Source organism: Tamandua tetradactyla, chromosome 24 (assembly GCF_023851605.1).
Source record: "Tamandua tetradactyla isolate mTamTet1 chromosome 24, mTamTet1.pri, whole genome shotgun sequence".
In the NCBI taxonomy this organism is placed as follows: Eukaryota; Metazoa; Chordata; class Mammalia; order Pilosa; family Myrmecophagidae; genus Tamandua; species Tamandua tetradactyla.
Window position 1 is genome coordinate 30,819,086 of NC_135350.1, and position 15,330 is coordinate 30,834,415.

Genomic DNA, 15,330 nt, shown 5'->3' on the forward strand with positions numbered 1-15,330 from the left:
CATATGTGTACTTGTTTCTTTGAATGCATTAAACTCCTTTTCACCTTAGGGCATTGGCATTTGTGCTTCACTCCTCTAGGAAAGTGCTTCCTTCTCCTTCTGGCCATTTAGGTCTCAGCTCAAAATGTTGCCTTCTCAAAGAAAAATTATTTGACCATCCAATCTCAGGATATTGCCTCCTCCAAGAACACTTCATCCTACTTGATTTCCTCTTGTCGCCTGTTCTATCTCATATTATCCTGTTTACTAAGCTAGCTGTTCATTTGTTTTCCCCTCCCACTAAACACCAAGCTTTATGGGATCTGGGACTTGGTCTATGTCATAAATTTCATAGCTGCTATTTCATCATTTCTTCTTATAGGTAAAGGGACTTCATTGCAAGATAAAGAGAGTGACCAAGAAGTATTTACTCATGAACAAAACATGAGAAACATAGTAAAATATGTTAGTTCAAAGCCAGAAGTAACATAAATGAAGAAATTAGGGCAATGGAAAATAGAGAAAAATGAGATGAAGACAGGCAGAATGAAACACATATTGTTGACAGTGCAAAGACAAGTATTAATGGAGATGTCAAGTAAGACTTTCTGGAGTCAGTATCATTGATTCCAGGAGGTTTAATTCAGTGAAGAAACCTGTGGTAGTTATTCTAAACTGAAGCAATAGGCTGCACGTGGAATTATTCAATTTATCTCAAATTTGAATAATAACTAAAAAAACAAAAATAAAAAGAATTCAAAATTTTCCGTAATCCTAGCATTTGAAAAGCCTGCATCAGGTAAAGGTTCCCCCTAAAGTCTTCCAGTTTGTCTTCTCAGAAGTAATGACTATTAAAATTTTTGTTCTTAAGCATCTAGGCTTTTCTTACTCTTCACACATACACATACACACGTGTTCAGTTTTGTTTTTGTTTTGTTTGTTTTTGCTTTTTGCTTTTTTCCTATAAAAAAAATGATGTACTACTATACAGATTGGCCAGAAACTTGTTTTATTCATTTAATGAACAAATAATATTGTTCCAGGCCAACACTTATTTTATTAGCCAAATACTGTTTTCTTGGATGGATGTATCGTAAATTATTTATCCGTTCCCTGTTGATAGTTATTTTGGTTGTTCCCAATATTTTACATAAGCAATGCTGCAATGATCATCTTGTACATATATACTATATCATTATTCCATTTGGTCTGCAGCATTGATTCGATGAATTGAGATTACCTAGTTGGAGGTAGGCAGAGATTTAATTTCTATTTAAACCGACAAGTTTCTTCAACTGTTATCCCAATTTGCACTCCAACCAACATATGCAAATGCACATCTCTTCAGTCTGTCATCAATCATTTTAATATATTTTAGCTAATCTGATAAGCAAAGAAAATATCTTGCTTTACTTTGCATTTATTAGATTATTTGAAGAAGGGAGTAAATGTGGTTTTTAAAAGCCTTTCTAAGCACATGGTATAGACTGCATGGCAGAGGTAGAGAATGAAGACAGGAAACCATTTAGGTGGGTTTTATATTAGTGAAAGTTAGAGATCGCAGTGGTTTAAACTGAAGCAGAAGGAAATGCCTCTATTTTAGAGACAAATCCCTGTTTAAAAGCTTGTTTATATCACTATGTATAACATATGGGACTGATTTGGCAAGTATTGCTTTAAAAAAATGTTTTTTTTTCTTTAGATGTTGGAAATCATTCAGTACCTCCAAATTGTGAAATACATTTAAGCCATTATATATTTAGCTTCTCAAATTTAAATGTTGAACCCATAAATATGTTGCTTGAAAAAATAGATCGTCATTGTCTTCCAGAAGATAGCTTAATCAAAATATTTAAAATAAGCTGGAGTCTCATTCAAATAGTTAATTCCAGCTGCCTTTTGTTGCAATAGATCATGAATTATCTCTCTGATGGATGGGTAGTCAAATGCAGATAAAATTAGCTTTGCAGTCATTCATTTTAAATTGCTCTTGAATCATTTGGAAGTAAATTCCATTTCAGAAGAATATGTTTCAGGTCTCAGACAAAGAGATAATGGTCCTATGCTTTATGATCTAAGCAATAATAGTTCAAATCTTATGATTCAGAAATATAGAAACTTATGTATTAAGTTGATGAAAATTAAGGCTTGATATATTGCCATAAAACCAGCAACCTAAAGCTTCTTAGATTTATATTCATAGTATATTTTCCTGTCAAGAATTAGGTGGACTGAAAGTCTATAAAAATAATACATGGTACAAAGCTTTCCCTTCTTGTATATAAACACAAAAGAAATGAGGCTATATGAGATAACTGAAAAGTATACTTTCTTTAAAGAGGAAATCTTGAAGGAAAGGCAGAAATTTACCTGATGTCAAGATAAAAGCATCACTACTGTTAGAATATCATTAGTGGGTAATAGGAGCAAGTGGAAACATAAGTCAAGTATTATAGGACAGTAAAATGGATAAAATGTTACATCTAAATCAAAAAGGCAATTCCACTTTTAAGTAAATGCTGAATTTAGTATATAGAACAAAAGCAAGTTAGGAGATTTGTTGCGTTAATATGAATAATTTGGATAAACTACAACAAGTGGAACACTTGTTTAGAAATTTAATCAATCAAGTCCTTTTGCCCAAATAGTATAATGCAGTCATTATTAGCAGCTGAGGTCTGCATTTATATAAAATATAATGATTTAAGATAACTTTGATAGGCTACCAGAAATATGTTCACATATTGAGTTTCTATTACCACTTTGAAGACTTCAGAAGACTACTCCAGATATATTAAGTAGAAAGAGGATGACTCAATGATCTCCTTGATGAAAAATCAAGTTGTTCTTTCATACTTTTAAAGTTTTGCAGCATGAACTTAATAGTTACAGAAAGCTAGTGGTTTATTTGTGTGGTAAAAATTAGTTGCATGTTGCAACTCATCTTGGTAAATAGTCCACCAGCTCAAGGTAAAATCTCAAACTTTCTTCTTCCTGTACATGAAACAGTCCTCTAGTACACTGGAAGTGTTCACTGCTCGGTGTGGTAGGGGTTTTATTTGTTTTGGTGAAGCCCGTGGAGGAGACCTGCAATTCAGCTAAAGGGACAGCCATGAACAGATAGAATCACATCCTTTCACTTGCACACCACTGCAAACACATTTGCTTAAGAGGCTAAAAAACCACATCTTCTAGAAAACATCTATTCACCATAAAAATTGGGGAAATACAAAATAAGTTCCAAAGCAAATGACCACTCGTAAAGATGTGATTCCATTTTTCTGACTTTCCACGGAGTGAAAAGTCAGGGCTGCCTTCGCTGACATGTCATCTGTGCAGGGCCACACAAGACCTATGCTTAGTTTACTGTTCTGATGTCACTATCTCAGAATTCTTAGTAATTTTGTAACAAAGTGTATTAGTTAGGGTTCTCTAGAGAAACAGAACCTGACCATGACACAAGGGTTCCTGAATTTCACTCTGCAATGGGCTCCACAAATTCTGTAGATTGTCCTGTTTGTAGATATTACTATTGTCATGACATTTTATATTGTAAATGGACTTGAGGCACTATGAATTTTTAAATACCTTATGAATCTTTTAGAAAAGACTAAAGTGGTCATTAGTATAAGATGCATGTTTTTATAAGAATTTCACTGACCTCCTACAATATACGTGATACTCTGCTAGACCTTTATCATAGACGAATGAAAATGAATAGTCCCTGATTCTAAAGAGTTCTCGTTCTACTGATAAGCCTTTATTGAACAAAGGTCAACAAAGCCTAGTTCCCTGAATATCGGGAATAGTTGCACAAAGCCACTTGCCAAAGCTGTGAAGTTGATTCCTCCATATATGCAAGAGGCAAAAGAAGAGCTCAGAGGTGCTAAATATTCATAGAGTAAATGTTATTGTCAGATAATTTTTTTTCCTTATTAAATACATATAAATGTAGCCTTGCTGGATATTTAAACACACAGAAATTTTCCTTTATTATTTTGGTTTGAAAAGAATTGGCTTCCTTGTTTGATTTTTAAATTTATTTCAGAAAAGAAAAATTTTAATATAAAATGTCACAAAAGGACAATTTCTAAAATATCACTATCTCTGGAAATTAATGCCGACATTTGCCAGTTTTGTCTAGAACAGAGATCCGATAATGTTCTCTTAGTATGCTTAACTTTATGGTAGGGGAATTGTTAACTCAGTGGACTTCCATGTTGAGCATGGTATCCAAGCCATCTGTTTACAAGTGGAGAAGGTAAGAATATCATGATAGCCGTGAGCCTACTGAAAGTCAGGGGACTTGTATTTTGTTATATCTATCCAGTCATGCATATATTGCTGACTGAGAGTCTTGAAAATTTTCTTGCATACTGCCATTCTCAACATCTCTCTAGGTAAGGTACAAAACACGGATCTATATAGAAAGTAGAATGTATATAACAGAGGCACTAGTTTATCACATGAAGAAAACATTTCTAGGGATAGAAGCTGTCATTGCATTTTAAGAAACACCTTAAAGAATCAAAGATTGTTACCAAGCACCAAACCAGGACATAGATTTATTTCTCTTATAGTTCAAATTCAATTACAAGTCTTATATTTAAACACTGAAAAAATACTGGGGTGCAAGGGTAGTTCAGTGGTAGAATTCTTGCCTGCCATGCAGGAGACTCAAGTTCAATTCCCAGTGCATGCACCTCTCATAAAAACAAGTAAGCAAGCAAACAAACACAAAACCAAGAAAACAAAAATTCAACAAATGGTGCCGCAATAATGGGAAGATCACATGGAAAAAGAATGAAATGTGACCTCTGCCATATTGCATACAAAAAAAAAAGGAAAAAAATATATATATAAAATTAATTTGTCCATACATTTTCTAAATACATTATTAAAACCTTACTATATTTTATATTTTTCTCTAGCATTTAAAATAGCCCCTTTGATTTGAAAAAAAAATTGTGACTTTTTCAGTTTTTAATAGTCTTTCCACTAGTTAACAATTAAATAACCAGAGAAAAGGGAAAGAGACATCCTTTGGCAAAGCAGAATAATAATCAGTTTTTAGTGTTTCTCTGCAAACTCTGTAAGGTATGAAGGTAAAAGTACTTTTGCTACATTGTTGCATAAGGCAAGGTAATGTACAATTCTCTATCTCGCCATCACTGTTCTTTCCAAAGGAACAAGTCTCACTTTCTAAAACAATGGCTGAAAGAAAGACTTTTTTGTACTTCACATACTTAAACCATGGACTAAAAGCAATAGCACAATTATAATATTCTTTCATCGGTTGTAACAAATGTACCACACTAATGCGTGGTGTTACTGTTATGGGGGTAATGTCAGCCCTCTGTACTTTCAGTATGATTTTTCTGTAAACTTTACAACTTCTCTATTTAAAATTCATATGCAATTATGAAATACCTGCACATGTTTTTGTGTGTACTAACATACAACAATAGTGAAACATCTTGAAGAGGTGCCCCTCGACCTTCATGAAAAGTAATAATTTAAAATAATAGCTAACCTACAGGATTTTTATTCTGATATTTTGCAGAGCTTTATTGATCATCAGCACGGCCCATCACTGTATGGGAGAGTAAGTGCTTCCCAAGAAACGCAAAATAGATTGGTAAGGCCTTCAAGGCATCGGCTTTGTGCTGATGGATCTGCCAATAACTCACTTCCCCATCCCTCTGCCTTTTTGAGCTGTTTATTTAAGCAGTCTTGAATGTTCTCATATATTGAGTAAAGAAAACGAAATTGATGGAAACGAGGTTATTCTTTAAAAAGCTGACAGTTCAGGTCCTTGATGTTCAACAATGGAAAAACTGAAAATGATGCCCTGCCAGAAGATAGTAAGTTACGGAAGTAATGTGAGAAAGAAAGCTAGTTAAGGGGAAGCCATTTAGATTTCAGTGTGAGGAATTTACAATGTGGAGTAGCTTTGCAACCCAGTTTTGTCTGTGGTGTAGGTGAGGCCAGTTTTTACTGCCAAACAGGCTGGCAGAGACCACAGATTATTCCTTTTGACAGCTATTCCGTGACCCAGATGAAAAAAGTCCCAAACCAGCTTTCTTAGTGGACAGATACTCACTTCAGGAATGGCTATCACCCAAGACAGGAAAACAACTGAATGGGTGACTTCCTAGCTAGTAGTCTTTAACTATCACTACTGTGTCCTAAACTGGCTACTGACTATAAGTACCTTTAAAGGACATGTAAAAATTTTTAATTTTGAACCTGGAGTTTTAACCTCACGTATTAGCCTACGGTGCTCAGTTAATTTAAAGAATTAATAATAGTTTACTTCTCATCCATCCCTCATAAAAAGAGAATTTTCTCACTTTATTAATAGTACTAGGAAGAATCTTTGTACCTTGAATTTTGTAAAACATGCTCATAGGATTTGTAAGGAGGTATTTTTATTGTTTGGAATCATGCAGAATCAAAAATTCAAGCAAAACATACCTCGAAAGTTTGGAAATATCTCAACATTTTCTTTACTCGGTGATGTTAGAACAGCAGGGAGGGAGTAATATGTTTGATCATTTTAAACACTCTCCCAAATGAGACAGTTGTTCTTCATGATAGCCCTCAAAGGATTCTGATGAGAATAAGTTTTACTGTCATACACCATATGACACGGGCAGTATGGTTTCAAACTATGACAAAGCAGCATTGTTAGACTCTAGGCTAACACTCTGGTATTGACAGACTTGACGTTGTCATCCATATCCCCAGTGTTTATTTTGAGCTCAGTAAATATTCTGGTTGATTGAACGAATGGATGGATATTTCATGTAGTGGCATCTTTTGAAGATAACAATAGATTTGAATTTTAACTTACCAATCCGTAATTCATATTTCTTGTACTCCTACTCAGCTCCTTGTGAACCAGGTGTTCGTTTGTGAGCCTGTAGCTCAAAGAAATTTTCTTAATGAATTTGCCTTTCCTTTTGTCGACTCTGAAGAGCAAATTGGAAAGATCACAGTTTTTGAGTGAGATAAACCTGAATTCCTGTCCTAGTTCTGCTATATGCTAACTGTGTGCTCAAGGCAAGATATTTATCATCCCTGACATTCAGTTTTGCTAAGGGTAAAAATGAGAATAATAATTCCCAATCCTTAATTGGGATCATGAATTTAATGGACCCAAAATTCTTAACAGGCATTCAGATCACTTGTATGTTCATTTATGAGTTTTGGTTTTTAAGTAAGCAATCAGTGAAAGGCATATGGCCACAATATTTTAATCATTTTCTACTTTCTTCTTGTTTTATAGACGATGACTTTTTTCATGAACTCCCAGAAACTTTTCCATCTGATCCACCAGAGCCTCTGCCGCATTTCCTTATCGAGCCTGAGGAAGCTTACATTGTCAAGAATAAGCCTGTCAACCTGTATTGTAAAGCCAGCCCCGCGACGCAGATCTACTTCAAGTGCAATAGTGAATGGGTTCATCAGAAGGACCACATGGTTGATGAGAGAGTGGATGAAACTTCTGGTGAGTTTTCTATTCCATACGAATTGTTGTTCAAAATTCATTTATTCAGTAATTTGTTGTTGTTGTACATGTCTTTCAATTAGTGAAACTGAAATGGCGTCATTATCACTTGACAAATGTTTTTATTTAGTCTGGTTAAGATATGGTGATCTCGTTCTGTACGTTTCAAGTAAAATGTGATGAATAAACTCTGACTTGATTCCTGCTGGACCACTTGGAATTAAAACATAGCTACTGCTCAGGAAGAGAAATAACGAAAATAGATAGAATAAATTAATGTGCAATGCCCTAGTGAAAGCTACTTTAAATTTCACTTGTGAGGTACCTGATTTTGGATACAAATATCCTGAAATCTGATGAGCACATTCAGAGAAGGATAAATTGTACTTATTAGCATCACTGTCAAAATGTTAATTCACATACATAATTTCTCCTTGTGTTTTCTTAACAAACTTATAGATATTGCAGATTCAATGTGTCTTATATTCTTAACTTACATCCGAAAATGAATTCTAACTACCTATCCCTTATCTGAAGTCATACTGAGGGTGTCTAAACACATTGGCAGTGTGACCTTTAGGGAAATGGAGAAGTGTTGAGTGTAACATTGCATGTATATTCACCTTCTAGATGGGTCTTGGCCAGACTATCTTTACCATGGCATGGTTAAAGCTCATGGCATTACTGAAGAGTAAATATCACTACTAAGATTGACACACTAAAGGAACAGAGGATGGAGTAGATTCCAGTAGCCCATGGGATATTAATTGAATAGAAAAATGACCTTCCTCGTAGCAATTTTTCACTCCACAATGGGGAACTCCAAATAGTTGCAGAATTTCTCAAAGTTCTTTTGAATTGGAAAGATATTTATCATCTTAGTGGTTTAAGTGTTTTTGCTTTCTGGCAAGGAGAATGACTACTTGACCTTTTGTAACCTTTCTAGACATGATTTTATAATATTAAGGCATACGTTTCAAATATTAACTTCACTGATCAATATTCCCAAGCTCAATAGTAACAGATATGACTACAACAGAAACATTTTCATATATTCATTTCCCTTCATAAATGTTACCTATAGGTACCAAAATGGACACATGTTTTCAAAATCACATTTTAAAAAATGTCCAAATTTTGGGTTAGCCAGGGCAGTGTAGAGATCAGTACTTGAGAGGAATCTACTTCTGATACTCTCACCAACATAAGAGTATATTGAGGTGAAACTGTGGGAAAGCAGCAGAGTAGAAAGCTCTAGGACTCAGTCCCTTCACCAGAACAGCTATTAAACAAACAGGAACAATCTGAATCATTTATTTGAAAACTCCTGTTAGTAAACACTTTATAGCATCCAAAGAAGAGTAGAATGTAAAGGTTGGCATTTAGTGTGGCATCCACATGTACACTCATCTTCTAAGTGGGTAAATGCCAGTAAATTGCTCTTTCCACTTAAAATTACCCTCTCCCATCCCCCACTCTCACAGTGCACAAAAAGCAAAACAAAATCAACAGCACATTAAAATAATTGTATACCATCATCAACTTGGATTATCCCCATTAATGCAAAGGTAGTTCAACTTTTAAAAATCAGTCAATGTAATACACCACATTAGCAGGATGAAGGAAAAAAAACAAACCCATGATCATCTCAATTGACGCAGAAAAGACATTTAACAAAATTGAGTAACATTTCTTGATAAAAACACTTTAAAAACTAATAATAGAAGAAACTTTTTCAACATAAGAAAGATATGAAAAACCACAGCTAACATCCTACTTAATGGGAAAATGCTGAAAGATTTCCCATTCTACAAATAGGAACCAGAGAAGGATGCCCACTGTTACCACTGTTATTCAATGTTCTACTGGAAGTTCTAGTCAGAGAATTTCCAAATTGAAAAACTTTCCTTATCTGCAGATGACATGTCATATCTACAGAAAATATGAAAAACCCACAACAGTGTTTGTAGAAGATCAACACCCCAAATCAGTAGTGCTTCTATACACTAGTAATGAACCTCAGAAATAGAAATCTAGGGAAAAAGTTCCTTTTTCAATAGGAAAAAAGAATCATATATATTGGAATAACTCTAACCAAGGATGTAAAGGACTTGTTCACAGAAAACTATAAAATATTTCTAAAAGAAATAAGAAAAAAAAACCCTAAATAAATAGAAGGATAGTCTATGTTCATAGATAGGAAGGCTAAGTATTGTTAAGATATCAGTTCTACCCCAAGTGATTTACAGATTCAATGTAATCCCAATCAAATTTCCAACAACAACAAAAATCGAATATCTAGGAATCTAACCAGTGCTGTAAAGGACACAAATATTGCTAAAAGAATAAAAGATGACCTAAATCAATGGAAGAATATCCCATGTTCATGAATTAGAAGACTAAAAAAAAAAAAGAAAAAATGGAGATTCAAAGAAATCCCAATCAAAATTCCAACAGTCTTCTTTGAAAAAGTGAAAAAGCCAGTCATCAATGTTCTGTGGAAGATTAAAGCAGCCCTTAATAGCCAAAGCCATCTTGAGAAAGAAGAACAAGGTTGGAGAACCCACACTTCCTGGTTTTACAAAGTCACAGTAATAAAAACAACACAGTACTGGCACAAAGATACACTTATAGACCAGTTGAATTAAACTGAGAGCTCAGAAACCAACTTTCACATTTATGGCCAACTGATTTTTGACGAGGGGACAAAGACCACTCAAATGAGAAAGAAAAATTTCCTCAACCAATGGTGCTAGAAAATCTGGATCTCTTATGCAAAAGAATGAAGGTGGAACCAACTTCACACCGTATACCAAATCAACTAAAAATAGATCAAGAACATAAATATAAAAAGCCAAAATTATAAAACTCGTTGACGAAAACTTAAGGAAACATCTTTAGGAACTTGTGTTAGATAATGGTGTCTTAGCCTTTACTCCCAATGCACAAGGAATAAAAGAAAAAGTAGATAAATGGGATTTAATGAAAGTTAAAAATTTTTGTGCATCAAAGGACTTTAACATGAAAGTAAAAAGACAAGCAATCAATGAGAGAAAATATTTGGCAACTACATATCCAGAATATATAAAGAAATCTTTAAACTCAACAACAAAATGATAAACAACCCATTTTAAAAATGGGCAAAAAGCATGACTAGACATTTCTCCAAAGAAGTTGTACAAATGATCGAAAAGCACATGAAAAGGTGCTTAACATCATTAGCTAATAGGGAAATGCAAATAAAAACACAATGAGATGTCATTTCACCCTCACTAAAATGGCTATTAAAAAATACAGAAAATTATGAGTGTTGGAGAGAATGTGGAGAAATAGAAACATTTATTCACTCATGGTGCAAATGTGAAGCCACTGTGGAAGTAAGTTTGGAGGCTCCTCAGAAAATTAAGTATAAAATTAACACATGACTGACAGGGTTAAAGTGATTCAGAACATGGGGGTAAGGAAGACATTGTCTATATTTTAGAACCACACATACTCTTTGAGACCAAAGGAAGAATGGTTTATTTTGTTTGGAACTTAAATTTTCTATAGCATACAATCTAACTCAACCTATCTGTATAGCTCATTTGAACACAGGGAGCCCAGAATAAGAAAGAAGGCCTTCAATCTTGTATAGCTTAATGGAGTGCCTGGATACATCCTAGAATATATTAAGCAGATAATCAAGAAGTATTGGCAAAGTTCCTTGAGAGATGGGAGGAAAAATATGGAACTATAAAACTTTACCATCAGGAAATCCCTTGATACTGTGTCAAACTTTAGAGACACCCAAATCAATAGGCCAACCCCTTGATCTTGAGGCTTACTGTTGTGATGCTTATGTAGGTAGTGGAGAAGCTTAGCATACCTATAGCTATGCCTAAGCGTTACTTCTGGAGGACCTCTTTTGTTGCTCAGATGTGATCTCACTCTCTCTAAGCCCAATTCTGTAGTGAAATCATTGCCCTCCCCACTACGTGGGACATGACATCCAGGGGTGAAAGTCTCCTTGGCTGTGTTGGAGATGACTCCCAGGGATGAGTCCAGCCCTGTCATCGTGGAATCAACAATTCCATCCTGACCAAAAAGGAGCAAAGAAGTGTAACTGATAAAGTATCAGTGGCAGAAAGAGTTCAAATAGAGTCGAGAGGCCACTCTGGAAGTTGCTCTTACAAAAGCTTCTGTTAGACATTGCTACCTATAATAACTTGCCAACCCCAATCAGAACCATTCCAGCCAATCCTTAAGAACACTTAGGGCAATATATAAGATTGTACAAAGTTTCCATGCACTGGAGTAACTTTCCAGAAACCTACAACCTCCACGTGGGTCCTTGGACCAGATAAGTCCTGAAACCTAGAGGGCCCCGTCTCTCCAGAACATCAGCTAGTTCCATCTCCCTACTCTGTATTATTAACAGCCCCTTCCAACATGAAAAAGTCAGAAAGGCCATTGCCCAAGTACCCCTAAAGAGAGGAATAGAAAGATCAAAGGTGATAGTGGAGTTATACAGAGAAGATAGGATTTAACAAATGAATATGATTGCTGAATCATTGAATTTATATCTCTTTTTCTCCAGTATCTTAGAGCAGCTAGACGTCAAAATCTAAATTTGTGGAATTGTAACCCATGCCAAACTCTGAAATCTGTTCTACAACTAATTGTTGTGCTGTGCTTTGAAATCTATTGCTTTTTTGTATATATGTTATTTTCTACAAAAAAGAAATGAAAAGTCGATCGTGATGATAAAAAAGAAATATCTATTCCTTCTAGCCTCTTATATTCTGCAGCAGCTAGAAGGAAAAATCTGACATGATGGTATGGTAGCCCATGACAAACTCTGGGATCTGTCCTGTAACAACTTGTTGAAAAGTGCTTCAAAAACTATTGCTTTTTTCTTTCTTTGCTTTGTATATATGTTATACAACCAAAAAAAGTTAAAAAAATTAATACATGATTGAGCAATCCCACTGTTATTTACATACCAAAAAGAGTTGAAAGCAATGACTTAAACAGATACTTGCACACTGAAAATCATAGTGGCATTTTTCACAATTGCACAAAGATTGAAGCAAACTAATTGTCCAGCAGCCGATGAATGGATAACAAAATGGGGTACATATACCCAATAAAATGTTATTCAGCCACAGAATGAATGAAGTTCTGATACATGTAACAACATGGATGAACCTTAAAAACATCCTGTTCAGGGAAATAAGCCAGGTGCAAAAGGAGAATAATGTATGACCTCATTGATATTAAATAATTAGAATACGCAAACTCATAAAGTCAGAATCTAGAATGTAGTTTACCAGAGGATGGGATGGGAATAGAGAATAAGAAGTTAAGACTTACAGCATGCAGAGTTGCTATTTGAGACAATGGAAAAGTTTTGGTAATGGATGGTGGTAGTGCTAGCACAATATTGAGAATATAATTAAGAACACTGACATACATTCAAATGTGGCTTAAAAGAGGACTATTAGGTTATATAAACAGAAATAGAATTAAATTAAAAAAAAAATTCAGGGACCTGCACAATACAGTGAACCTTAACTTAAACCATGGGACTATACTTAATAGTAAAATTATAAAACTGTGCTTTCATCATTGTAACAGATATACCACATCGATGCAAAGTGTTAGTATTAGGATGATATACGGAAACCCTACATTTTACACATTTTTTTCTATAAACCCACAACTCCCCTAATTAAGAGAAACGAAAAAAATTCAATCAGTATATTGAGGTGATGGGACATCAAGATATAGAATAAACTATTGAGAGATCTGAGAAGAAGCAACTTGTTAAAAATCATATAGGCCATATGTTTATATAACGTACATAGTCTTAGAAAAATCAGGTGGCAACTCTGCATAATCGTTTGTCAATTTGTGAATCAATATGCTCAGTGCATGCAAGCTGATGACTGCACACATAACTGGGTTTTCAACTGCAGGGTAGCTCACTTCAGGGAATTATCCCACCTCTTGGTCTAATTACTCAGGAAATAACTCCACCAGATGTCTTTGAAATCTCAAGTGAATTGAGTTTATTTGTTTCAGTTCATTTATTTGTAATAAGTTCAAACTCATAAGCTTTTTAACAGTGCCAGGAAAAGAAAGAAATCACAAAAGCTAAAATGAGTCACAAACATATCTAGGCACATGTTTGCTTAAGTAATGAAAGTGCATATACAGGGGCAGGCCACAGTGACTCAGCAGGCAGAGTTCTCGCTTGTCATGCCGGAGACCCGGGCCCACTTCCCAGTGCCTGCCCATGTGAAAAAAAAAGAAAGAAAATACTTATATAGGAACATTAAAAATAAAAACAAAAAACTCTTATATTGAACACCTTTGCCCCCAATGTCCATCAGTAGCAAAGTTAAAAAAAGAAAACATTGTATTTTCTGTAAAAGTTATCAATATTGCATATACCAATGATTAAAACTCTCTTTTTAAAAATAATTTTAAACTGAAATATATGCATGCTTTCATTCAAATTCAGAATAGGGTAGATCAGAATTAAGGGAAAACTGCTCCAAGACTTGCACCTCCTAAGATTCAGGGATAAAGTGGAAGGCAGTATAGCTTTCTGTTGTCTTTCATTATCATCGCAGCCTTTACCAGAAAGGCCAGTATACCATAAGTTGACATAAAAATCCATGTAAGTACCCCCTTTAAAGTGCACAAAAAGATGAGGATGCTAACACCTACCATATTCCTTGATATTGTTCTTTTACTAGCCTGTGCAATCAGACATGGCAAATAATCAAATGGTATGAAAATTATAAAGAAAGAGGGAAACTTATATTTGACTGACGGTATGATTCTGTACACCTGTAAAATGCACAGTTTCAAATGTAAATCTGGTAGAAGTAGCAAGAAATACAAAAAAGGTAGCTGATAAAAGATTTACTTAACTCATTAACTTGTCTATATCCTAGATGATAGCCAAGTCAAATTATGGTAGAATAAAGATATTATCTGCAGTAGTAATGTAAAAGAAAATATGCAGTTATAAGGTTAAGAAATTTTCAGAATTTTTGAAAGGAAATGTTTAAACTCAGACAGAAATATGAATTTGAATAAATAGAAGGGCATATTTTGCTCTTGAGTAGAAAGACTTAATTACTATTTTTAAGATGTTTGCTTTTTATAAATGAATTTGTAAGATTTACCAAAATGCATGAAAAAAAACTTGGGAAATTCTGGAATACTAGAGAAAAACCCTGTGTGCGCTCATTCGTTCTCTCTTGCTCTCTTTCTCTCTCCACACATATTATAAACTTAAAGAAGTGAAAAGAATATCAGAATATAAGGTCCACAGATCAATGGATTAAAATGAATCTCAGTAAATACCCAAATACCTAAGTCTTTGTAGAATGTGATAAGGTGTTTTTTAACCATTGAAGAAAAGATAGCTTATTCAAACCATGGTTTGAGACCACAAAGTAGGCATTTGAAAGCGAAAAATAAATAAATAAAGCTTGAATAAAGTCTTATCCTTTAGAATGAGTCTATTTAGAATGGAATACAATATTCTTTAGAATAAGGTAATATAACATCTTATTCTTTAGAACAGAGAAATACTCTAGGCATTTTAAATATTAAATTCGTTCTCAGACGGTAAGACAGAGAAGTCATTGCAATCAAGCTAGTGTTTTGCAATGCCTTTGCCTTAGAATAATGGCATTTGAGAGCTTTGTTTTACTGGCAACAGATACATCCCTTTGCAACTAAGAAAAATCAACTACATCCAATAAAATCCCCACCAAAGTTATCTTTACATTGAAAAACTACAAAAGCATAAAACTGAAAAAAAGTATGTAAGGAAT

The 15,330-nt window shown here is 34.4% G+C and overlaps 1 protein-coding gene across 12 annotated transcripts in view; it reads left to right on the forward strand.

Moving 5' to 3' along the window:
* Positions 1-15,330, forward strand: part of UNC5C (unc-5 netrin receptor C) — a 381,478-nt gene that overhangs the window by 206,164 nt on the left and 159,984 nt on the right. For all 12 annotated transcript variants that reach the window (XM_077142813.1, XM_077142815.1, XM_077142826.1 and 9 more), the window contains one exon: positions 7,271-7,492. In XM_077142813.1, the coding sequence (XP_076998928.1) occupies positions 7,271-7,492 (222 nt within the window). The remainder of the gene's footprint in view (positions 1-7,270; positions 7,493-15,330) is intronic.